Genomic DNA, 25356 nt, shown 5'->3' on the forward strand with positions numbered 1-25356 from the left:
TTTATACTTGAACTCCAAAAAGCAGCCACAAAATTGATGCACGAGGACAAAAACAAAACGCTGTCAAACAGAAGAATAAAACAAGCAGCAACTTTTTGGAGAAAATGGTCTTATCCAAATGTTTTTCGAAAGTCTGACTTACTGATTCTGATTTTAGATGATTCAGATGTCTCTTTATGAATAGTAATTAACAACAAACACAACAATATTTTTTTCTTTTATGGTCGAATTGAACGTCTCATTGAGTTTATTAATCTGATTACTGAATAATAAAAATGTTGGACAGAGGTGTTGGTCCAAATGAAACCCAAATAAAAAAAAGAACTAGAAAAAACTGCATTTTCTGTGAAAACGCAGTGTGATGGCTGAGATTTGATGAAGAAGCTCAAACTGGTTTGAAGCAGAACATTAGCTAAAAGCAAGAAAAGCAGCAACAGTAGCTAAAAATAGCAAAAACCGAAAAGATAACTAAAAGCAAAAAGAAGCAAAATCGTAGTTAACAGTATCAAAAAGCTAGCTAAAAGTTAAAAGTAACAAAATGTAAGTGAAAAGATAAAAATATCAGAACAGTAGCTAAAAGTATCATATAGGGTAGCTAAAAGCTAAAAGTTCCAAAAGGCTGGTTAAAAGCTAAATAAAAATGACAAAATTATGCAGTTTACTGAAGCAGATTTCAACATGAACAATGTTTTTTGATAAATTAAAGAGAGCTCAGTGTTGTTTAGGCTAATGTACATAAAAATAAAAAAGAGGAAAAGAATGTGGATGCTGAACTAGCATTCACACAATGCAAGTATCCTTTATAAACCAGATTTTAGCTCCTTAACCTTTGTGTCTTTTTTTTTTTTACGCACCTCAAAACATATAAGAGCACTGATCAAATATGTCACCAGTTTAAGTGGAAATAAATAAAGCCATGAAAGGAGCAGCATTTTACCTCTGTAGAAAATCCTGTTTTCTTTTCTTACCATCTGACACCTCTTGTGCTTCCTCTGACTTCACTTTTAAACACATTACAGGTCGTACAAATGGCTAACTGAGGGGGAAGAGGGGTGTGTCTTCTTCACTCAGTAAAAAGAGGTGTTGTTGCCAGTGTGAATCTGCAGCATAGTGGTGGTGCGTTAATGGACCAGAGGAGAATCGTGTTTCTGAGTGCTGTATCAGCCGGTCACTGATTGAGCCAGTCAAGCCGAAAATTACACCCCCCCCCCNCTAGCCGATTAACTGGTGCAACCCTGGTTCATTTGAGGCAGGAACCTTTTTTTAAATAAATCATTTATTCATTCATTTATTTTTCATTCTTGATTTATCCAGTTCAGGTTCACAGTCGGGCTGGACGGTCACAGAGAGAACATGCAGACACAGAAAGGCTTCAGCTGAGATTCACACCAAGAACCAGAACCAGAACCAAGCTGTTTGTGATCAAATATATTCACTCATTCAGCAAAAGTCTAAGAAAATCTAAGAGAAATGCATTCAGCTTGAAGGTCATTTTTGATCTGTTTCTCTTTTTTAAAACACACCGGGCTTTTATAAGGATTCTTTTATAAGGATTCTTTTATAAGGATTCTAGGGGAAAAAACATTTTAACCGTGGCAGTATGAAATATCAGAACCTTGAAGAAGAACATGCCAGGCCTCCTCCTGTAATTTGGGCTGGAAGCTGCAGATGTGGTCTGTCGTCGCATTTAGCCTCACTCATAAAATCTGCTGAGTCCTCGTGCAGCTTTTAAGCTTGGACTCAGTTGAACCTTCCTTTTTTTTTTCTTCCTGTGAATATGTTGTTTAAATAAAACTCTGCGTGCCACTTTTATTTTCTTTTATTTTAGATGCCGTTCGTTTCAGCACAGAAAACAGAGAAGAAGAAACGAGACCGGTTCGGAGCGGAAAGGCAGATTCTGTGATTGCAGTGTTTGTTGTGGTGTTTATCATTATTCACGGGGTATCGGAGCACAACAAAGATTTGACAAAGTGTGGTGGCACAGAAATTAGGCGAAATTAGGAGTTTTTTTTTTTTTTTTTTTGGCAGAAACATTGATTTACATAACTGAAAAGCGTTCGTGCTGGGGGGACGAGAGGAGCGGAGGGTTTGTGCCAGTCGACTGACTCATTTTGGATCAGAGTGACAGCAGACGATTTGACAGGCAAACAATGGCCTCCTTCTTTCACGGAGATGTTGACAATAACAGCATGTCTCGTGTCACCCCGTGCTCGCTGCCTGCGTTTCGCCGTATCACCTGCGATCTTCTGTTGGGAACAACCTTTGTCACATATTGACATGTTCTGTTTCTTCTTCTCTCCCCCCCAAGCTGAGCTCTGACCTCTTTCTCTCACTTTCTGTTTCCCTCTTTTTCTTTTAACTTCACAGGTGGAAAACCTCGAGAAGTTAGTATACTTATTTTTGGGTTTTTGACATCTACCCTTAAAAAAGGTTTCCTCTTTGTTCTTAAAATTGTTATCTAAACTGATTTTTACATCATTTCAAATCATTTCGTTCTCCCTAAATCTTAAAAATGTAAACAGTTTGTAGATTTCTTCCTTCATTTGGTCCAATCAAAAGATCTGAAAAGAAAAGTTTATTCAGATTTAAAAGAAAAGCTAAATTTAGAAGGAGATTAAACTTTAGATTGGACTCCCATTAAAATTAAACCATTTTACCATAACATCCTTTATTTTATTTTTGAACATTTGATGTTAATATCAGGCTGAAGTGCTTTTAAAAGCTACTCATTGCAAACTCTAAAACACGAAGAAAGTGATCCTAAACTATATCAAATGGTGCAATTTGACAACGTTCCCTTCAATAGTTCTCCAGATATTTGATATGCTATTCTGAAATGCAGGTACACAGTCAATGTAAACAAAGCGCTTGGCAGAATCACGTGACTGGCCAGCCGAAGTCTGAGTCTGTACAATCTCAGAGCAGACGTTCAGGTGGAAATATAAGAGTGATTCTGCTGCTAAATGTGAAAGAATAGAGAAAGAACGGGAAAGACGGCTGTCAGGAATAAATATCAGACATCAAGCAGGGCAGAGGAGAGGCCACGAAGACCAAACTCAGCATTCAGACACATGCAGCTTTTACAAAACCTCATTTACCTCCTGTCCAGGATGCTTGTAAGCCTCCTATAAGTTGCAGACTAGACTGGATTTGGCCAGACGAGGGTTAACACTTGATGACACCAAATTTCAAGCAGTAATATCTGAAGAGCAACATTTTGTCGCGCGTCTGAACAAATATCTCTCCTTATATTTTCAGGTAAAACGAGTGAAATATACCCCGTTTTAAAGTCTGTTTTATTTTAGGTTGTTTTAAAAACCCATCTGCTTACTTTACTCAACAAATATGAGCTTAGGTTCGTACCAGCACATCGGAATTGTTGGACTTCTTAACCCGAACAGCTCCTCCACAGACGTCGCCATTGTTGACTCATTTTTAGCCACTTCGTCTCTTTCAGTAGGTAAACAAAAGCGCGCGGTAGTTGGTGGCTATTAACAACTCGTGCTTACAGATTTTTCCTTTAAGAAGGCGTTAATCATTGACTGTTGTACAGATTTTGTGTCTCACTTTCTAATTTTCCTTTTTGACTGATCTTCACAACATTGCAATGAGTACCTTTACATTTCATTTCAGTTCCTCCCCTCATGAAAACCACTGATGTTCTCTGTTTCGCTTTGTGTTCTTGTACATTAACGCCATACAACAGTCCTCATTTGGTTCTCCGGTCTGTTCCGCAGGGGTGAAGCTACTTATTATGATGATATCTACCAGCAGTCCAAGTAAGAGGCAGCTGCATGCTGGCTGGGCTGTCAGCTTTATTAGCTTATTATGGTCAGGTTGTTTATGAAAAGACAGTGAGGAGCAGATGCTCCTCGCTGCATTCAGCGTTTGGGCTTACAGAATGGAGATGGCAGTTCATTAGTGAGCATTCATCCTTTCTTTTTCTGCGCGCTTGTTGATGAACGCATGCTGCAGTTGACCTGGAGCTTTGTTGGAAGGATGACTGAAAAGAAAAGCGCGTCTTTTGCTGCTTCTGAAGTTGTTTATCAAAAATAAAAGCTTCAATAAGTGCTTTTTTTTAAATCAAAAAGGCCAAGTACTAAGGTCTGTCAGCTTCTCTCTAATGGCAGCTGGAAACGTGATGTGTTAACGTCCGCGCAGTTTCCTCGCTGTACGCCGCCGAGGCTCAGAGTTCTGCATGGTGCGCTCAGGCTGATGTGTTCAGGTAACCGTGCAGCCGTGTGTGCAGGCACGGCCTCAGGGCAGAGAACTTGCCCTGTTTTATCCCCAACGACCGCAGCAAGAAGAGGCTGATCGAGGACACCGAGGACTGGCAGCCCCGCACCGGCACCACCCAGTCCCGCTCCTTCCGCATCCTGGCCCAGCTCACAGGCACCGACTTCAGTAAGTCAGGGCCGGAGCGGTTTGGGCGGGTTCTCTCCGGTTGTAGAGATAAGGGTGACGCAGACGCGATGTGATGTGATCTGAGAGGTGCTCAGTGAAGGCGACAGCTGAGTGAGTGACGCGGGGAAGGTGGATAACAGCTTTGTCCGTTTTTTTAAATTTTTTTTTAGTCGTACAGCCTCGACTTTCAGATGTCTGCTGTCTTCGGTGACAGCTGTAGTTCTTAGTCTGACAGCTCAGCAAGACAAAGGGACGAGAAAACAATACATATGGTCTTTAAAGTGACGTCTTAGTTTTTATGTCTTTGTTTGGGATTTGATCTGATGGCTTCAAGTCTGAAAGCAGCAGTCGGTGCGAGTTAACTTCCTAAACCGTCTGATGTGTTTGTCTCTCCTGGATCTCTCAGTGCAGGACCCAGATGATGAAAATATGAAGAAGTCCAGGTAATAATTGGAGTGCAGTCACACAGATTTGTGTTGAAGCATCAGTTTGCCAGTTTGAGAAAACATTTCAGCTTTCAAATCTCTTTTTTTGCTGCTTGAAACATAAGCATGGGTGGTGTGGATGAATTATCGTTTAACATTTGTGAAGGATTTTGTGTGAAAACTAGTGAACTAATTGGAAGTATGTTTGTTTTCGCTACTAAAATGTAGAAGACAATCCAACCTCCTCATGTCTTCATGATTATATTGACTAAACTCAGCATGCAGACTGCGAACAGGAAGATACAGCTTGTTAAGTTTTATTTTTACTCTCAAGTTTTAATCCTTGACGTAAACCGGTTAAGACTCAGTGGTGCTGGAAGGTTTCTGAACTCTTTAGATTTTATTTTTCCCCCTTTGAAAAAAGCAAAAACATCAGATTCATTTTACACAAGTCTTAAAGATAGGCAAAGATAACACATTTAACATGGCTGTCATCCTTGGTTATTTAATCCCTGAAGAAAATGATACAATTTTATAACATTCACACACCGGCGAGTGTCAGAAGTAAACAAACTAGCAGATAATTTGAAGCTGAATGCGTCATCAATAGGATGGCAATCAGCTGTGATGAAGGGTCCCATTTTATCAAAAGAACATGGATCAATCAGAGATGGTCTTGATAACACATTTGTTCAAGTGTACTTTGGCACAAAGAAAGAAGATTTTAGAGGAGGTCTGGAAAATAATCTTTGATTTTCATCAGGCTGAAAATGCCACAAAAACATTTCTAAAGACTCTGGACTCTCTTGACCCACAGACAGAAAGTGAACAACTACAGCAAGTTAAAAAAAAACAACTAATTTCCTTCAACAGGAATGAATCTAATATCTTTAATAATCTGCAGGGTGGTAAAAGAACTCAGGCAAATATCTGAGCAACTAAAAGGTCTCACTCACGTCAGCTAACGCTTATGTTTGAGATTACAAAACAAAGGGATAGTTCAGATCATTTGCAGTGAGGGTTTGTGTTAAGGCTATGAACACTTAATATCTCACCTGTTGTAGATAGTTCTTTAAATGACCTCAGTTTGGAGAAAAATAGTTTATATCTGACCATTTCTAAATAAAACTCTAATCTCCAAGGTTTCATAATAGTTCATACGAACACTATTTTATTAACTTTTACATCACTGTTAACTTCACATGCTTATTGTAGCAGAAATATTATTATACCTGTGCTGGAAGTGCTACAGCTAACTGCTGCTGGAGCTATTTGAAGTAAGTAACCATTAGGTTTTATGTAAATACCCACATAATGCAAAACTGACAGGGATGTAAAGGTTTATAAAACCACATTAGCATGAATCACTATGAAACTGTTGAGACCGGAGTTGTTTCAAGGCAGCAGTCTGCTTTGGTCCTAGACTCGCTCAGACTAGCCGTTAGCTCGTCAGTCTCCAAGATGAGGCTTGTAAAGAGCTATCTACAACAGGTAAGATATTAACTATTTATAACCTTTCAGAGAACATTTCTTTAAAAAAAAAATCAGATTTAAAGTTTGATCTGATCTGAGGTTCCTTTAATAATTATATGGGAACTTGTGAAGATTGAAGTCATATTTATGCACAAATACAGGAAAATCTGGGGAGTTCAGACTGAAAAGCACCGATAGATTCGTGATGCGATTTTGTTTTCTCAACCAAACTCAAGCAAGCCGCTTCACTCCACTTCCTGCTCATTTCATGCCCTTGCTCTGCCGCGGTCTGTTTCCTCTTCCTTCTGTTTCATACGTGTGTTGCCTCCGGTCAGGGAAAAGTTCCTCACTGAGATTCAGAGTCCTCGCTACGCCCGTCTGAGGGACTGGCACCACGACAGGTCCGCTCGCGCCCTCAATATCAAAGTCTGAGCGGCGCGCTCGAAGCCCCCCACGGGATGCGGAGCCTGCCCGCGACAGCCGCACCGCAACGACTACAAAGACGACGACGATAGCCTGCTGCCAAAAACGGCAGCTCACCCTTTCGCATACACATGGGGTGAAAAACCAAGAAACCAAAGCCTAGATGACAAAGCCCAAAGTGGAGCCATGCATACTGAGCCAAAGTGTCCAATCTTCTGAATTTCTGACTTGATGGTTTTCCACGTCACACTGCTTCCCTGGGTATAAACTGGTGGGAATTCTTCTGTATTTGTGAAATTTAGACCCTCCTCTGATTTGCCTGTCTCTTTCTACCTGTTTGCATCCATTAAGCTCTTCATCTTTAAAGCCTTCATCTCTGATCTTCTCATCTAAACAAGAAAAAGACAAATCTGTGCTTTTATTTCCTGCTGTCATCACTATTATCTAAAAGATAAAAAGCCTGAAAAAGTAATTCTTGCTCTTCTGTCCTTTTTACTGTTTTTCTAACTTGTTTTTTTTTCCCAATGGTTGAAAATAGAATTTCTCTCTTCCACAAGCATCTATTTTTGATGCTTTTTTAAAGTCAAAGTGACCTCAGTTGCTTTACTAAAGCTCAGCAGAAATGATTATGTAGAAGCCGGGCTGAATTAATGGGTCGTCTTCGCATAGATCAGGGTTCAAGGTTTCCTTTTATTGCCTCGGAAAGAAAATTGTTGTGCGGTCGGGCATAAAACACAACAAATGGGCAAATGCACATGCGGAGTAAAACACTTCCATAAAGGGCGGAGGTGAGCGGTGAAGAAATGCAGCTTCTTGTCCTTTGCCCCTACCTGAAATAAACACACCTGAGAGTTTAGAGGGCAATAATGAAAATAGGAGCAACAGAACCGTGTTTGTATTGTATCAAAGTAATCCCTGTCTTTGCACATACACAAAATGTGTGACCAGTGTTCGATTTCTTTTACTGATTCACTAACAAAACGGTTTGATATCTGGTGCCTGAGGTAAAGTTGTGTCAAAAGAAATAACTTTCAGGGAGAGATGCCTTCAGAAAACATTTAAAACTGTCTGAAAATGTAATATTTGTTAGGGAAAAATGATTCTTCAGGTAATATGATGCACTTCTTATGTTCTCAGGTGTCCAGAAAAAAGAGTGAGAGAGAGAGAAAGGAACATTAAGAAACAATATTCTGGTTTATTTAAGTGATGTACGGTAATTTTTTTTCCTTTATGGTTTAATTTGTACACACACAGCTGTCTGATAGCCAGGAGGATATTTGTCTGTCTGTTAGCAAAATATGTCACAAACTAGTGGATGGATTTAAAATATGAAAAACTCTCAGAAAGTAATTATCGTCTGGACATCTACTACTTTACTCTTTGATTCAGGGTGGCTGCCTCAGCTAATTAACCTTAAACAGAAAAAGTCCAATAACTCAATCATTTTTCGAGATGTTTATTTACAATTTGGTGTGGTAGTAGCTGAGAGTCATCCCCAACACACACTCCGAGTGCACAAGTTATTTGTTTAACACAAAAAATGAGAAATTGGAATCGGTTTAAAGTGGCACAAGGGAAACCAAATGAGTAGTTGGTTAACTGGGAGTTCAAGGCTACAACCCTGAATGTTTTAAAATGTGCAAAAAAAAAAAAGATTCAGAAAATGACCTAACAAAGATGATTGTTCTTGTTGCTGCACTGGACCGTACTTCCCAAAGGCAAGACTTTGCTGGAAACACCGAGTCGACTCGCAGTGAAGACAGACGCTGTGTAACCTGAAATCAACTAAGCTGTTCTTGGAGCTCAGAGTCCAGTGTTTCAGTCTAATAATTTGTTCAGCCGAGTCGAGGAAAGCCCGAATGATTCAGGAGGCTGACGACACATCCTGTCTGCAGTTGTAAAGTGATACTGATGGGTTTCTTGGAGAAACCTGAGCAAAGATTTGAAAAAAGTAGCGATGGGATTAGGAAAAAATGTTTTTTATTTTTTAAAAAAATTGAAAAAATGAAATTATGGGGATATAAAGTCCATAATTTCATCACATTGCATCAAATGCATTTTCAGCACCAGCAACCACAAAAGGCGGGCAAGCATGTAATTCTCATGAACCAGTGGATGGATTTTAATGAAACTCTCAAAGTAATCATTAGATGAAGTAAATTATTAATAATCAAGAAATCTACAACTGGTTAACTTTAAGTTAACTTGATTCAAGATGGCTGCCACAGCTAATCAAACTTAGCAAAAATGGCTGTAACTCGGGACTGGCCTAAAATTAGATGGGTTAGTAGCCGAGACACACAGCAGGTCACACCAGATCTTTGTTAAAAACTTTGGCAAGCAAGGTGGCAGGCGATAAGCATTTCTTCAAGGGATGCTACTTTCATTATTATAATTTTAACAAATGGAAGCTAGGTTAAATGAGTAAATGTAGCTTTAATCTACTCTGTGAAGACAGTTATATCCAGCTAATTTTGACGAGAGAAGAGGGGTTGACAATCCAAACCATGCTGAGACATTTCAGCATGTTCAGCTGAAACTGAGGCTTCGTAAATGGGAACAAGGAGGAATAAATACGAGCTGCAGCAGCCCCTCTTCGACCTCTCTGGCATGTTTACATTCAGGTTCTGGCAGAGCTCCGTTACCTTTGCCTCCTCACAGAGTTAAAGGTGACACACGTCAGTGGCTTCTTCCTCCAGAAGAATAGAGAACTCCCTCTTTCGCTGCCAAGCTGCCAACTAACTCCCCCGTTTTCCTCATAGCTCAGGGTGGATGGGTCCCCTGGGAGCTGAAGCCCGACAACAAAATCAGAGGTGCAAAAAGAAAGTAAAAAAATAAATAAATAAAGATGCACCTGTATCGCATCACGCCTCGCATTGATCGGGAGGAAAAAAGGGCGGATGTTGAAAGCAGCAGAAGTGTCAGAAAAACACAATCCAGGTCACCGAAGGTAGGAGGAATCTGCCGTGCTGCAGTTTCTACCCGCGACCTTCGTTAAGTGAGGTGCAGCCGAATAAAGCTGGGACGGTGGAGACAAGAGCTCGGCGCCCCTGGCCTGCTGCCGCGCGGGTCAGCTCGGGCAGTAGGGTCGAGCTGCTGGAGTGGGACGATGCTTTGTGAGTCGTTAGGTGAGGTCCCAGAAGGCCGGCTTTATCAGTGTTCAGAGCGGAGGGTCGGCTGACCCAGGGTGTGCGCGTCAAACAGACCGAAAAGGGCCTCGCCTTTCGTTTAACACCGGCCAACAGAGATCCCTCACATCATTCTGCCCGTTTTACTTTCATTTCCACAGCCATTTAGATGCTCGGGCCTTTTTTCTGAACTTAGACGGCGGTAACCGTCATCATTCCTGCAAGCCATCTTATTGCTACAGTTCTGACAAAAAAAGTTCAATTTCCTTTATTATTCAAAGTATGCTTTTCAGGAAATGATTCCCCCCTCTATAATCCACGCTCAGCCAGGAATTTAGAACGGAAAGCTCCAACTTCTCCTGTTTCCAGCACTTTTTCCTTGCGTTTGCTTAAAAAAAGGCAACCTGACCTGATAGAAACTATAGAATGAGGGTAATTCAATTCACATCTCCCGTTTCTTTGCTAATGAGCTGAGATTTCATCATCTTTTGTTACTGTAGCTGGATCAGTCGATGATGTAAACATGAGTGACGCCGGGTTGGGGGCTCTTTTTTTCTTCTTCCCGAGATAAAACGTCTCCAGAGCTCACTGTCTTGGCTCAGAAGTTGTTTTTCTCTCTCCGCCGTGGATTGAAGATTTTCTGAATATAGTGACGCCTGCTGGGTAACAGAACTTTTTTTTTTTTTTTTTTTTAAAGAGAGAAGGAAATGCTTTATTTCAACACTTCTTCTTCACACGCGGGCTTGAAGCGAACTCCTCTGCGTCATCCAGATCTGCCAAGCACAACACGCCTGATGAGCTCCTCTCTCTCCCTGGTTGTGCCTCGGAGTGATGTCAGTCCCAGAGAAGACGCTCGGGTCGCTTATTGCTCTCATTAGGAGTAAAGGCTCTTGAACCACTTCTCTCGACGAGTCGACGTGTTTATTAAACGCACCTCCGTTGTTGAGCTTTGGTCTTTTGAAGCGTATTGAATTACTTGATTGATTTCTGTCTCATAAAAACCTGTGGAATTATGGGAAAATGAATAAATAAAATGGTCTGCAGACTGAGCTGATGCAAGCAGCTCACTGTGTTTCATCAAAACAGAACAAAAACTTTCAGAGCAGTAAACTTTACTTAACTTTAACTTTATTAACTACAATCACAGGCAGAAGAAAAGTCTGCCATGTTTCAATTCAAGGGTTTTTACGTATCAGGAGCTAATATTAATGATCTGGTCTTTACAAGGTTTTAAAATGATTCAAAACCTCAAGTACACAAAAACAGATCCCGCCTTGTTGTTGTTTATTAAGCAAAAGCAAAACCAAACTGAAAAAAATCTGTGTGGACATTTATTCCTGCGCAGCTCTCTTCAGGTCCCACCACAGCATTTCAGTGGAGTTGAGTCTGGATTTGACTGGATTATTGGAACGCCTCGGTTCCGTTTCACTGTAGATCAGCTGCTGGGTTTGGGGATCAGTGCCCTGTTGCACCCTGACCCAGTTCGGTCAAAGCTTCAGCTGTCGGGACAGACGGCCTCACGTTTGACTCCTTTGGTTCAGACGAGTTCACTGCTGAGTCAGTGACCTCGAGGTGCCCAGGTCATCACATCTCCACCGCCGTGCTCGGCAGTTGGCGTGAGGGGTTTGTGCCGAACGCGGCGCTGTGCTTTATGAGTAAACGTCTCTCCAAAGAACATTGATCCAGAAGTCTTTCCAGAACTTTACAGACCTAAGCCATGCCGCCATGTTCTTTTTAGAACAGCTTTTCTTGTATGTTCAGTCTTTTTCTGTCATGAACTTTAACCTGCTAACTGAGGCCTGGAGAGTCTGAGATGGAGCTCCAAGGATTTAAAAAAAATTTTTATTTCTTTGAGCATCGCACAGTCTGACCTTGGGGTGAATTTGCTGGGACGTCCACTCCTGGGAATGTTTTTCACTTTGAAATCTTTCTCACTGTAGAATGATGATGGATTCCAAAACTGTTTAGAAACAACCTCGATGGGCAGCAACAGTTGGTCCTCTAAGGTCATTGCTGATGTCCTTCCTCCTTGGCATCGTGTTAACACACCTGTGTGCTCCAAACTGAAACAACTGCTTGTATAGAGATGATCCAGGGTTTGATCAGCAGCTCCTGGCTGATACTTCCCCTCCTAAGTCCTATGGAAGCACCAAGGGTGGATTTAGTGGCTTTTTTGTTTTGTTTGGTTTTTCACAGCTGTTTCATTTTGTTTCTGTTTTTCTGTTGCGTTTTTTTGCACAGTCAAGGTTAGGTTTAAATAGTTTTAGAACTTTATAAAGATCAGAGGAGTTTTTTTTTTTCTCCCGACTTATAAAGCCCTAGAATTAAAAGAAAGTCCTTTTCCCAATGACTGCACATGAACTTAAGTAAACCAGCTTTTCTTTTCATCAACCGATGAGAGCCCCTCTGTCCTGTTGTTGCTGATGCTTAGTCATTCACACAGAAGGTAATTTGTGGCACAATAGAGACGATCATGAATGCTAATACCCAAATATGACATTCATTGAGGCGTTACCATGGTTACTAGGCTGTGTGTGTGTGTATCTTTTCTAATTAGTCATTTTCTCCCCTCAGCCTTGAGCCAACTCCCTCCTCTGCCAAGACCCAAACTGCAGATCAACCAGATGGTGAGTTTCTGCTCCTGCTGATGCGTAAAACGAATCCCAGCAGCATCTGCTGGAGGTTGTGCTAACAGATTTTTACTCTTAAGTGTCAGCACATGAGCATGAGTGACACCAACGTGACACAAAAAGGTCCGTCACTGCTGACACTTGAAGGCGGTGCGCGCAGAAAAAACCTAAAAGCATTCCTCCTTCTGGTCCAGGCTCCAAGACGGCAGCAGCAGCGGCCGGCGGCTCCGGCCCATCCTGCCGCCCGCCGTGGGTCACGGACCCCAACTTCGCTGACCGCTACCGCCCGGATCGAACCAGCACCATGGTGACCCAGCACCAGCAGGCCATCCAGCCCACGCCCATGGAGAACCGCAGTTCCATCCTGCAGGCGGCGCAGCAGGCGCCCGAAGGCAGCGGGAGGACCCCGGTATGTGGCGCCTGCAACAAAATCATCAGGTGAGGCTGCTCCAAAACCTGTCTGCACCAACATTTCTTAGAATAATATCATGTCAGGGTTGGCTCCCTTCAGAGTCCCATCTGAGATGAATAATTTAGGCTTCCCAACGACGGACTGAACGTCTTGCAGCGAGTTGAGCGTGTCAGCAGATTTCACACTGTAGAGGACAAGCGTTATCCTGTCGTTTCACCGAGAGACATTAGTTCCTGTTCAGGTCACAAGTAAACACAGGAGCCGTTTCTCAACACGAGGCGACGCCCAGCTGCTGTTTATGTTCTCAGGGATCAAGATTTATCAGCCTTCAGAACAGATTTTAACGCGTGTGTTAATCCCAGGGGTCGGTACCTGGTGGCTCTGGGACGCTCTTGGCACCCCGAAGAGTTCACCTGCTCTCAGTGCAAGGCGGTCCTGGAGGAGGGGGGCTTCTTCGAGGAGAGGGGCTCCGTCTTCTGCTTGAAGTGCCACGACAACCGATACGCTCCGTCCTGCGCCAAGTGCAAGAAGAAGATTACAGGGGTGAGAGCTGGAAAAAAACAAATCCAACCAGAAGTATGACAAAATGGTTTAAGTGTGTGCTGTGATTTGGGGGGGGTCCAACAAGGAAAGGTTAAAAAAAAAAGTAAAATCTTTTGTCTGTTATCAGGAGATCATGCATGCTCTGAAGATGACCTACCACGTTCAGTGTTTCAAGTGCGCCGCCTGCAAAACCCCCATCAGGAACGAGGCCTTCTACATGGAGGAGGGGGAACCTTACTGTGAGCGAGGTGAGACTGAGCCCACACGAACCCAGATCCTGAACTCACCCAACTAATCCAGCTGTCTCAAGTAACTGGATTGGGTTTAAAACAAAGCAAAATAACTAACTCACTGTGGTGACACGCCATGACACGATCACCGGGATGTTTTTCTTTCTGATGCAACACGTAAACCTGCTCCAAAAATGAGGTGTTAAAATGTCAGGGAACAGTGTGCAGAAGTTTTAATCCACTTCTAATTACTTCACGTTTTTTTTTTTCTTCCAAGCAGACAAACTTTTCTTGTAATCTTTTAAAGGGATTTAATCAATATTTCTCCAGGCTTTCTGAAAGCCTTTAAAGTTTTTTTTTTTTGACTTGGATGTTTTTTTAATCATTTTCTGTTCAGTTCTTGTACCCGACCCTGACAGCACTTTTAAAAAACAAGAAAAGTGGACAAGCGGAGGACCAAATAAAGTGACAGGACATCTCCAGCAGATGAACAGTGTCTCTGAAAGTCATGTCTTTAAGAAACAGGACAAAGAAAATCCTTCAAAGACCTGAAACAGGACCTGAGAGACACGTTAGTTTGGTCATCTACTATATGTTGGGTTTCCTGCTAATCTGGGAATCACTTTTGTTGCTAAGATTGTATTTTATATGTCAAAATGTTTTCATCTGTGGTGTTTTTCATAGATTCAGCTGAAGAAATAGGAAGAAATAGTCTGTTTCTGAAGAACTTTTGACCAAGACCACTTTAAAAGATTCTAAGAAAGTTTGTTTAGCTCCTTGGAAGAAAAAATATGAAGAGATGAAGGACGACTCGTGACTTTTGCACAGCACTGCTTGTCCACCTCTGCAGAAAATACCACCACTTCTAACATACCAGACAAATGAGCACCTATAAAGGATGCTGTAGCTGTAGTTAATAAGAAAATCCTCATGTGATATATCTTTAGAAAAGGTTTATACTCAGACTGTTGGCTTTAGCTTGTCTAAACTGATCAAAATGACGCATTTGGATTTTTTTCCCCGTAAAGGTTATCAGTTTGTCTTTCTAATGCCTCAAATGGAAAACACATCTCGAGTTTTAGCTTATTTAATCCGTTCAAATGGAAATCAGCTCCGTCTACAGCTACAGCTGCTCGCTCGATCATGACTGGAGGTTCCCCAAATGAGCTTCCAGATTCAGCAGAATCAGCTTGAGTTTTCTGAGGTTCCATGTTGTTCCTTTAACTCTGGAAGAGTCCTCACAAGAGAGCAGATTAGGAAAGTCACCTGTAAGATCTGCTCAGACGTTCCCCTACATCGAGACTGAAATACTTGAAAACACGTCAAACAGGTTGAAACTTTTCACTTTTATAGGAGGAAGTTTCTACTGCACATACTTCAGGTTTCATATAGAAAACGAAGAACGTCTTCTGGCAACAAAATCTCATATTTATGTGGTTTTCAGGTGAGCCGTTAATAAAAAACACCTAAAGTAATGCTTGTAACCTGTCTGATCTAAGCAGACCATAACCGCAGCCAAAATTATACAGGAAAGTTTAATCCAAACCAGACACTATTTAACAGCTTGAGCAGAAAATGTGAAACGCCGACAAAATTAAAAAAAAAGAAAAACCTGCTGAGAATCTGCGTGTGCAGATTGATTAGTTTTGGCACCAACTGGGAAACATGCGAACCCGTGTGGGAGGCGCTGTAACTTCACGCCTGGATCCAGTCCGACAGATTTATTCGGAATCTGCACCGACTGGTTGAACGGAGGAGAGCTGACATCCCGTCATCACAGCGTCAACTTTCTGAGGGATGTTTGATTTCTTAGCTTCACACGGAGGCTGCGCCGCCGCCGCCGCCGCAGCACATTTGATGCTGCCGAGCAAAACCTCCTCAGTTTTCCCTCCAAACCTCTGGTTTTTTGTTTTAGTTTTATCAGGCTTTTTGTCAGGGAGTTCAGTCAAACATGGCCGTGGCAGCGCTGTGGGCTGACGGGGCGTACCACAGTCAATCAGAAAGTGTGATGTTTTCATCTGCTGTAATCTCTTTAGCCGCTCTTTACTCTTTACTCCATACATTTCTCTGTGGGCTCTTATGAATGGCGCGTGCCCTTCCATTATTCTATAAATGATTTAGCGGCGGCCGCGCGCCTCTTGCTCACTGCTGACGCTCCGACGCGAGCGGCTGCTTTATCAGAGGCCAAGCCAAGAAGCCCGAGTTCTGAGATTCTGACTAATGCCTTTAGCTGTGATAAACATTCTGCTGCCTCAGCATCTTGCAGGGATTGTACGGCTCTTAGCCCCGCGCTCTCCAGAAGCAGCGTTAGAACCTGACACTTCTCCCAGAGTCTTTGTGATGAAAGTCAGTCAAGTATCGGAGGCGATTCCCCCTCAAACTAATCTCCCCCACCACCTCCTGCTGCTGCACAAAATATCCCAAACATCCACGTCACGTCAGCACAGCTTCACCCATCATCGCCGCTCTCTGTTGGGAGATCTGATCTCAAACCGGGAGCCTGTTTTCTAACCTGAGCTGCAGAAGTTCGTATAAAAGTCAACTGACAGCGGAGGTCACGGAGAGGTCCTGGTCTGATCTTTCGAGGTGATAAAACTGCTTTTAAATTCGAATGCTCTTGTCATTTTTCCTCTCCAGACTATGAAAAGATGTTTGGCACCAAATGCCACGGCTGCGACTTTAAGATTGATGCCGGCGATCGCTTCCTGGAGGCCTTGGGCTACAGCTGGCACGACTCGTGCTTCGTCTGCGCTGTAAGTCATTTTGATGGATATGCTTTCTTGCGGGCTCCTCTTCGGCCCGTATCTCGTGTCTGTCGCGGCACAATGCCACCCGAACGACCCCGCCTCCTCCTCTGAGCCCCCGAAGCTTCGGTTTCTGTCTTTCTAACCTGTCACCTGCTGTCTGCCTGTCCCTTCCTCTTCCCCACTTCTGTGAAGGAAACCCAGAGTGAAACCAGGCAAGTAAACACCATGCACGCACGCGCTCTGGCCCGTTGAAAAGTGTGCAAATTCACGTTGGCACTGGTGAAGTCTGATATGTTCTCAGCCCCGGTTTCTCAATCTGTCTCTCTGTCTGTCTCCTTTCATCTTTAAAGCTCTGCCAAATCAACCTGGAGGGGAAGACGTTCTACTCAAAAAAGGATAAGCCCCTGTGCAAAGGCCACGCTTTCGCTCCAGTGTGAGAGAGCCAGCCACGTCTTCAGAGGAAGAAACCCTTCTCCCTCCGCCTCCTCCTCTTTATCCCTTTCCGCCCTCTGACAAACTCCACACACCCCCCCCGCTTTGCCAGCCACACAGAGAGTTCAGCTTCCAGCTTCTTCTCTATCCCGCAGACTTTGTTTGTATGCTCGAGACTTAACGCCAGCTCCGCAAACCGTCCACCTCGCCGAGCTGCACACCCGCCTCTGATCTCTCCCTGCTCAGGAAGTCAAACGCAGTGTTGTATAACTGGGACATATTAAAGAAACGAGCTGATTTTAAAATTAGTTTATATTAAAAGAAAAAAAAAAGTCACTTTCTGTTCAGATTTATTAGCAGTTGTCGGTCAAGAAGTAACTTGAAGTCGGTATCTTCCACCCAGGAGGAGTCATGGAGCCTCTAATAATTGCAGATTGAGGTAATGAGCTGCCCGTTCTCCTGCTGGAAGTGCAGAGAAGTGCTGACCCCCACGCAGGACCCCGGCCCACTCATCGGCTCTTACAGCACCATCTTTTATTAAAATGGAAGCCGGTCGAGCAGAAAAGGGCTCCTTTTTATTCAAACAGCCCCTCCTCCTCCTGCCTTCAAAAACTATAAATGCTGAAGGTTTCCCCTCGGTGCAGTTTTATATGGATTAAATGTCATAATAAAATCCTTCATTTGTCAGATTTTAAATGTTAGCGTTCATGGAGAAGCTGATGTTTAAAATGTTTTACATTCCTGCGATAAGACGATTTTTGCTTTTGAGATTAAAACTTTGGTTATATTTATGCCCCAAAAACTAAAATCTCCATCATGTTTTTTCATTCAAAACTTTATAAGATGTGTATTTATGTTGCTGCAAAGCTGGCTTCAAGTGTTGAGCTTCCAGACGCCACAACTTTTAAATAAAAACCTTTTTAGTATAGACTGGGGACGTTTTTTTTTAAAAACATATATTTATCCATAATCTCTATCATCTGCTCTCTTCATAAATCATTTTACATTATTTGTACTCGACACGGTGAATCCAGATAACTTCATCCACAGGTTCTTTTGTCAAACAGAAGCTAATCAGCATCATGACTCGTGTTGTTTCCTTCTTCCTGATAAAGTTACATTTTTATGCTGAAGGTTTTCCAAAGGAGAAGATAATTAGCATAAAGGCTAGGAGGTCATTTGTTTTACAAAACAATGTGTGCTGTGGGTGAAGCGTTCCAAAAAGTTCCCCACGAAAAGTTCACCAGCTACGTCTCCTAATCTGTGTTTGTGCTGTAAGGAGGGTGTTTGTTACAATATTCAATAAAAATCCAAATTTATACTAAATATTACTTCAGAGTCAGTGTTGGTGGAAAGGAAAAGAAAAAACAAACAAAAAAACCCCACCAAAGTGACAGATTGTTGCAGGTTGATCAACACCATCCTTATATTGATTTACATAAACTCATTTTGGTGCACGTGTGTGAAAAGATGAAACAAACTCATTCAGCAATGAGTCCGGATCGTCTGCCCTTTCGTAAATGACGAGCTGGCGTTTTGTTTGCCAAAGAAACATTTCAAAAAGAAGCATTAGAAGAACTTCACCATCACTCCCATTTAGGAATCTTCTAAAAGCTAAAACCTCCAGTCAGATGTGCGGTCATGACCGCGCTGTGTGCTGCGGACGACAGTAGCGTCCGTGAAGCCAGAGGTCCCCCAACCACCGGGCCGCGGACCGGTACCGGCCGTGGGTCATTTGGTACCGGGCCGCAGAGAATGAATAATTAACTTACAGTATTTCCGTTTTTTTTTTTTTTTTTTTTTTTTTTTTTTTTTTGGAGTCTGAACGACATTTATTTTGAAAATTGACTGGATTCTCTCCACTACATCTGTCTATGACTCACTCTTGATGCATGTCGAAACGCTTATCTAGGTCACATGATCCGTTACCGCTAAAAACAAACCCACAAGCAGCAAAATGAGTAAAAACAAACATCTCTGGAAGATGGGACCGTCTGGTTACTGAGAAACAGACACAGGGCTCCCACTGATTCAGCATTATGGTGAGTTGTATTCTTTGTGCACTTTATATTTGTGGCGTCTCTTATTTTGAAGGACATGTTTAAACACAGAGGGCATTGGGGGGGGGGGTAGGCTGTTTATTCAAGATACTCATAGAAGAGAGGTCTGTTAGCTGCAACATAAAACTTCACCACTAGATGGCACTAAATCCAACACCTTTTCTGTTCAAAAGTGGAAGTAAACTCTAAAACTCTGAGCAATAAAATAAAATAAAAAATATAGAAAGCGTATTCACAAACACCCGCGGCTTTAAGGAAAGAATCCAGCCCTTGATTTAACAATATATAATTTATTTACAACAATTTTCCGATTGAATTACTATACATACGTTTCTGAAATGTCATAGATAGATATATATACATAAGGCCAAGTAAATACTTGAAAGCACTTAGAAACGAATTTCCAAAATTCTACCCACAAATCCATATCATTGTCCAAAGAGTACAGAAAAACCTCCCTTAGCGGAGGGGTTTTTCCACTGCCACGAAAGATTTGACAACATTTTACACTGACGATAAGAAACACAAAAGGTAAAAAAACAGAAAAAAAAACCTAAGAAAAACAACAGAAGGGTTATACAATTGCATAAGCGCTGTGGCGTGTAATAAATACAGCATTTTTGACTTGCAGAAAGGCAAGAAACATTGAACCAAGGAACTAAATAGAAAACCCATTCACAAGTACAGAAGTCTATTGTTCTTAGTTCAAAATAAAACAGTTCAGTCACACACACACACACACACTTAAAGATGTGCACGTCCTCGACACTGAATGGTAATGAGTGACAAAGAGTACAGTGCTGAGATGTAACGTCGTAACACGGAGGGGTGGGGGGGTGGAATTACAGTGGAGAACCTTGTGTTACCAACACGTGTCTTTACACAGAACGATCAGGCCGAGAGGATTTTTATCGTGAAGGAAACAGTTTTCATCACACAGCAGTGGCAGATCTGTTGGACGAGTCAGATGTGAAGAGAGATGCCGAACATCCAGGTGGCTGGTGAGTTACATTACTGAAATGTGCTTAGGCGACACATCCAAGACAATGACAAGGGTGCTGAAATTTCACACACACACACACACACATACGGTCCGACTGTACAACTGCCATGGCTCATCTAAACATGCTGTGTCAACACTGGGCCGCCATCGTCCGAGGACTGACGTCCTTCTGCGATTAGCCTTCACACAGTCCCAGAGGTGATTCTCCAACCCTCCGCGGTGAGTTTAAATGCTTACAGTTATAGGAACGATCGTAGGGCGGGGCGGATGCAGAACGAGGACGAACAGAACGCGTAGAAAAACTTCCTGGAAAACGGCCTCTAAACCCTTTTTAACACTGCAAATCACTGCTAGGTCGCCAAAGAACAGTATTATAGGCAAACACGTCACGGTTTTAGACTTGACAAATGCTGCGCCAGTTAGGTGTGGTTTTTTTTTTTTTCCTTTTTTTTTCTTCGTTTTTTTGGCTTCATATTAAAATATAATTTACATTTGTTTACAAAGTGATGAAATCAACCGACACGTGGTTAAACAAACGGCATAAAACAGAAGAAAATGAGAGAAACAGTTCAGACAAAAATGGCAACTCTGACTCTTAGTCTACGCTAGCGGCGAGTAAAAACGGTGAACTCAAACGATAATTCCTAAAACTTTGGTTACCAACTCTGCTGATATACAGTATGCAAAGTGACAGCACGTGGCTGCTATAGAAAAAGTATTTACATATTACAATGTGGCGATGATTTGGGGTAATCATCATTTTATTCGATAAGGGAATAATCCAAGGGTTTCTTAAAAAGGTACAATTTGATTTTATGGCATCTCTATATAAAAAGGGTTATAAGTGTTCATGAGGGGGAGGCGTGTTTAATGGGACGAGGGAGAAGAGTTATTAGGAGCAGAGATGCCGTTTAAAACAAAACAAGAAAAATTACTTTTAAACTCTAAAAGGAGGGGGGGGAAAAGGGAGGTACTAAAAGAAAACTACAGTGAAGGGGAGAATTATTTATCCCCTGATGATTGTGTAAGTTGGTCCTCTTACAGAGACATGAACAGTCGTAGGTTTTTAATCCTAGTTTCATTTTAAGGGACAGAATTTTAACTAAAAATCCAGCAAAAAGAAAGAAATGCTGAATACGAGCTGGGAGAGCATCATCCCTACGGTGAAGCACGGAGGTGAAAACATTATGCCGTGGGGCTGTTTCTCTGTTAAACATCAGGTTGACTTCACTGCATCGAGGGGCCAATGAACGGGGCCAAATCTACCGTAAAACTTTGACAAGAACAGGGCTGCCTTTATTCAAAAAGCATGCATCGGTGATATCGGTGCTGAATATTACGATAACAGTACGAGTTGTGATGAGCTGACTGGGGCCATTTAGAGGAGGATTTTTTCCATGCAGTTTGTGTCTGTGATTCCTTTTTAACCTACTGCTGTATTGATATTGTCCACACTGATACTGTAATATCAATAAATCCTCCATATATTGTGCAGCCCTGGAAAGAAACCCTCTACCCTCAGCTAGAACACTGAAGACGGGTCCTCCGGCAGGACAGCGACCCGAAACATACCGCTCAGAGGAAGGGCTGAAGAGAAGGTCGTGGACAGGTCCAGCCCCAAGTAGCGCAGAAGCTTCTCCACAAAATCCCAAGGATTAAATACTTATTTCACTCAGTGACATGAAAGTCTACGTGTAATGAAACCAAAAGTAAATAAATTAAGAGGCTGTTCATGTCTTTGTAAGTGAATAAACAAACACAATCAGCAAGGGATCAAATCAGGATCCCCCCCACTGTAAATACACATTCCATATATGTGACAATCATAAAAGAGGTTCCACTTACTCTTAAAGAAATCACCGTCGATGGTCAGATGGATTTAGGGCTTTCTTTACAACTTGGAACAGACAACTTCACATGCAACCCTGAGGCAGACACGGAACTATGGCTAGTTTGCTCACACCTTGGTGAAGTACTTTGCTGAACCTGTGGGTTGTATTCGAACTGTGCTTTATGTCGCCCGATTCAACAGATCCATTACTAAGAAATTACAGTGTAAAATCAGAGATAGCAGCAAAACTGTGAAGAGAACAAGTGTAGTTGCCGGGTTTGAAAGCAAAAAAAAAAACAAAAAACAAATAAAAGGAAAGAGTCTTCAGTGAGCAGAGAAGTGACTTTATGAATCAGCCTTCTTCAGCTCTGATGTGGAAATACTGTTTGCCACGCAGCAAATATTGAATTCCCACCCAAATTGCTTTATAAATAATATAAACAAAGCTGCAAAATTACCCTTTCAACATGACTAATCTTGTGAGGATTCTGAAGAATTTGTTTTTGGATTTTTCGGTGGCAAAGTGCGCTACATTATTCATATAGTATAATAACCCTTTTTTTGGCCCGTATTCGGATGCTGGAGCATTAAGGAGTCATTTTAGAAACGAGTTTCTGACAACATTCAGTGTTCACACAGAACTCCTTTTGGCGCTATGGCTCCTTCATTAGCTGTGAAGTCTGAAACGGGAATAACACCACAATGGACGAATGCGGCAATAATCTGCACGACAGGAACTAAAGCTGACTGCTTTAAGGAAAAAGAAATCGGGGTTTGAATCGAAACGACATCTGAAATGCGTCTCCGGTGACGATCCAACATCACGGACTCGCCCTCTTAGAAAGAGACCGAACTTCACACGTATTGATTTTGAAGCAGAGGAAGCTGCGGAGCGTCTCTCTGAATCAAGATGTCACGATGTTACATTCACAGTAGTGACGCCGGCTGGACGACAAAAGCACACACAGACACACACACGACCAGTAGAGACGGGTACAATCTGCGTTTGAAGCCGGCACCGACGGGACGTGCTACGAGTCGCCTTGTGTGGCCGACGCATCCTTCACGCGTGTGACAAACGTGCCGCCGGGTTCGTGAGGATGTGTCGGAGATAATGTCGAGTTAACCTGCCAATTGCATATTTTGCTTTTTGCCCTTCTTTCACCTGAAGCGCCTGTTTTTCGTGAAAGCCAGATTTTGAAGCCGAGTTGAAACGTTCTATTTGCATATTGCTCCGTCTTTTTTTCTAATAACTCAGCCGGTGCGAGCGAATAAATCTTGAAATAAATCTTTGATGGAAAAATAAAGAGTCGTGTTATTTTTGTTTTGTTGTTTTCCCCACACACATCTAAATTCTTCCTCCTAATTCAATCTGCCATTTGAAGACTTTTACTGTGAAAGGATAAAGGGACTCAGTTTTACATCTAAAGTGGAGGAAACGAGGGACGTTGGGACAGCCCTGCGTTTCATTTCCTCCTCCTGGTTTTGTTCTTGCGCGGTTCGCCGTGTCCTCTGTCCCCGCTTCTGGGTTAGCACTCGCCATCGGAGACCAGGAAAATCATGGCTTCCTGTTTGCCGATGTCAGCCATGACCGCCGCCAGCTGGTTGATGTTGCCGCTGTGGAAGTGCTGCGCCTCCCACAGGTCCAGGATCACAGAGGTCGGGCTCGCTTTGGATGCAAAGAAACTCATGTGTCTGCAGCGTCGGGGAGACAAGAGGAGGCAGAAATCAGAGTGAGAGGATAATGAGAGATCAGACGACATGAACACATCAGACAAGGACACATTTCCATTTTCTCTGCAGCAGGAAAACCTTTTTCAGCTGGTGTTTTATTATGCTGCTGTAGCTCCGTCATTGTCAGCAGTTGTTAGAGTCAAAAATAAAAATGTAATTAAAGGCACAGCGTTCCCTACAGGAATGCATATCACCCTCCGCCTTTCATGCAGAGTTTTAGAGCAAAACTTTGCATTCCTTACTGCAAGCTCAGAAATGATGGAGCTGCAGCCGTTCTGGTCAAACTAAAAATATTATTATGCACGATCTCATGAGATGTCAAGCTCAGAGTACGTGTTCCGAATGACTCTTAGCTACTACCACACCAAATTTGAGCTCAATATCTGTAAATCTGACAGAATTAGAGCCATTTTGAGTGCTCTAAGGGTCAATTGGTGGTGGCAGCCATCTTAAATTGAGTTGGCTTCAAAGGTTAATCAGTTGTGGACGTACATCCAGTGATTACTTGATGACATTTTCATTAAAATTTGCCCAGCGGTTCATGGGATATTCTGGTGTCAGGCAAAGACGGGCTAAACCATTATCACCCACCTTCCCCTTCCCGCGGCAGGTGATTAAAAAGGTAAAGCAAGCGGGTCGAGTTTTTGAAGCTGCCATCAAACACAACACAGATTGGGATTTTTCATTTAGAAGTTAACAGCATAACCTTCATTTCTCTTGATTTGAAGCTGAAATTGTCCCTAAATCCCAAACAGTAAATCCTGTACAGAGTTTCACAGTTAAGTCGGAAGTGACCTTTTCTCTTCTCGATCAAACCCAATCAATGACAACAAAGCGGCGGCCCCGGCTGGCTGTATATTTGATGTTGAGTGGGACCTGATCCCCACAGTAGCCAAAGATGTTTGTTTGATTTAATGGCTTTTTTCTGTTCTCCAAATGTCCCGGGCCTGAACTGTTCTGCAGGCGGACACAAAAACACAGTGCACTTTTCTTCTTAGAAAAGGTCTGAGTCTGTGTTTTTCTCCCTTCGTTGTTTCTTCTGTCTGGGGCTTTTCTGTGATGGTTTTAAACACATGACTGCTTTGGCTGCGCCGATAACACCGTGTCAGTCTGCCATTTTGAGCCAGCTGGATTTTTATAGCACAAACAGCTTTTCCTTTGCGCTGCAAGTAAACAACAACACCGTGTGTTGGTCCGAAACTGTGTGGAGATGAGCTTCTGTGTCATTATTCAGATAAAAAACAAACAAACAAAAAAAAAAAAACCCAGAGCTTCCAACATGTCAGGCCTGCTTATTCACCTTGCTGCGTGAAACACCGGCTTATCTTGTACAGCTCAGACACAGCCGTTTGCACAGTTTGGGGAAAGAAAGATCAAATAAAAGGTTCTTGGCATTTTAAGTTTTATCGATCGGTCCCCGTTCTGCTTGGTCTGAACGCTTTACTCAGTCAGAAACAAACAGAAATGCAGCGTGACAGAATGCAGAGCGGCTGCTGCCTTTTCAGGAAAACGCGTTGTTAAGGACGGATCAAACAACAAAGAAGCTGTTCCTCCCTTTAAGACCTAAATGAGAATTGATTATGTCAAGCACAACGTCGCTAATTAAAGCTGTAGTGCATCCGCTGAATTTGTAATTAATTGGGGTAAATAAAGTTGATTGGACGAACTGAGCGCTCCTATTTGATTTCATTATGAGGTAGAAATTAAATTGGGAGGAGGAAGGATCAATGGCTGGCTCCTCTCTGTTCCTCGCGCTGCGGGTGATAAAGTACAGTAACCGAGGGAGCAAATTGGTCCGAGGTCGGCACGGATCCAAACCCATTCCATCTTTTTCTGCCGCTGATGGGCAGCTCGCTCGCAGCCTTTCCAATTACAGCTGTT

At 42.5% G+C, this 25356-nt stretch overlaps 2 protein-coding genes across 6 annotated transcripts in view; one reads left to right on the forward strand and one right to left on the reverse strand.

Moving 5' to 3' along the window:
* Positions 1-17778, forward strand: part of pdlim7 (PDZ and LIM domain 7) — a 35760-nt gene extending 17982 nt beyond the window's left edge. For both annotated transcript variants that reach the window (XM_017426653.3, XM_017426654.3), the window contains exons 6-11: positions 12428-12480; positions 12678-12921; positions 13258-13438; positions 13566-13686; positions 16306-16421; positions 16766-17778. In XM_017426653.3, coding sequence (XP_017282142.1) covers positions 12428-12480; positions 12678-12921; positions 13258-13438; positions 13566-13686; positions 16306-16421; positions 16766-16852 — 802 coding nt within the window. In that variant the 3' untranslated portion in view covers positions 16853-17778. The remainder of the gene's footprint in view (positions 1-12427; positions 12481-12677; positions 12922-13257; positions 13439-13565; positions 13687-16305; positions 16422-16765) is intronic.
* A 1403-nt stretch (positions 17779-19181) lies between these two features.
* Positions 19182-25356, reverse strand: part of unc5a (unc-5 netrin receptor A) — a 163259-nt gene continuing 157084 nt past the window's right edge. For all 4 annotated transcript variants that reach the window (XM_017426695.3, XM_017426694.3, XM_017426693.3 and 1 more), the window contains one exon: positions 19182-23436. In XM_017426695.3, coding sequence (XP_017282184.1) covers positions 23271-23436 — 166 coding nt within the window. In that variant the 3' untranslated portion in view covers positions 19182-23270. The remainder of the gene's footprint in view (positions 23437-25356) is intronic.

This window comes from Kryptolebias marmoratus, linkage group LG9, assembly GCF_001649575.2.
Source record: "Kryptolebias marmoratus isolate JLee-2015 linkage group LG9, ASM164957v2, whole genome shotgun sequence".
NCBI classification, from domain to species: Eukaryota; Metazoa; Chordata; class Actinopteri; order Cyprinodontiformes; family Rivulidae; genus Kryptolebias; species Kryptolebias marmoratus.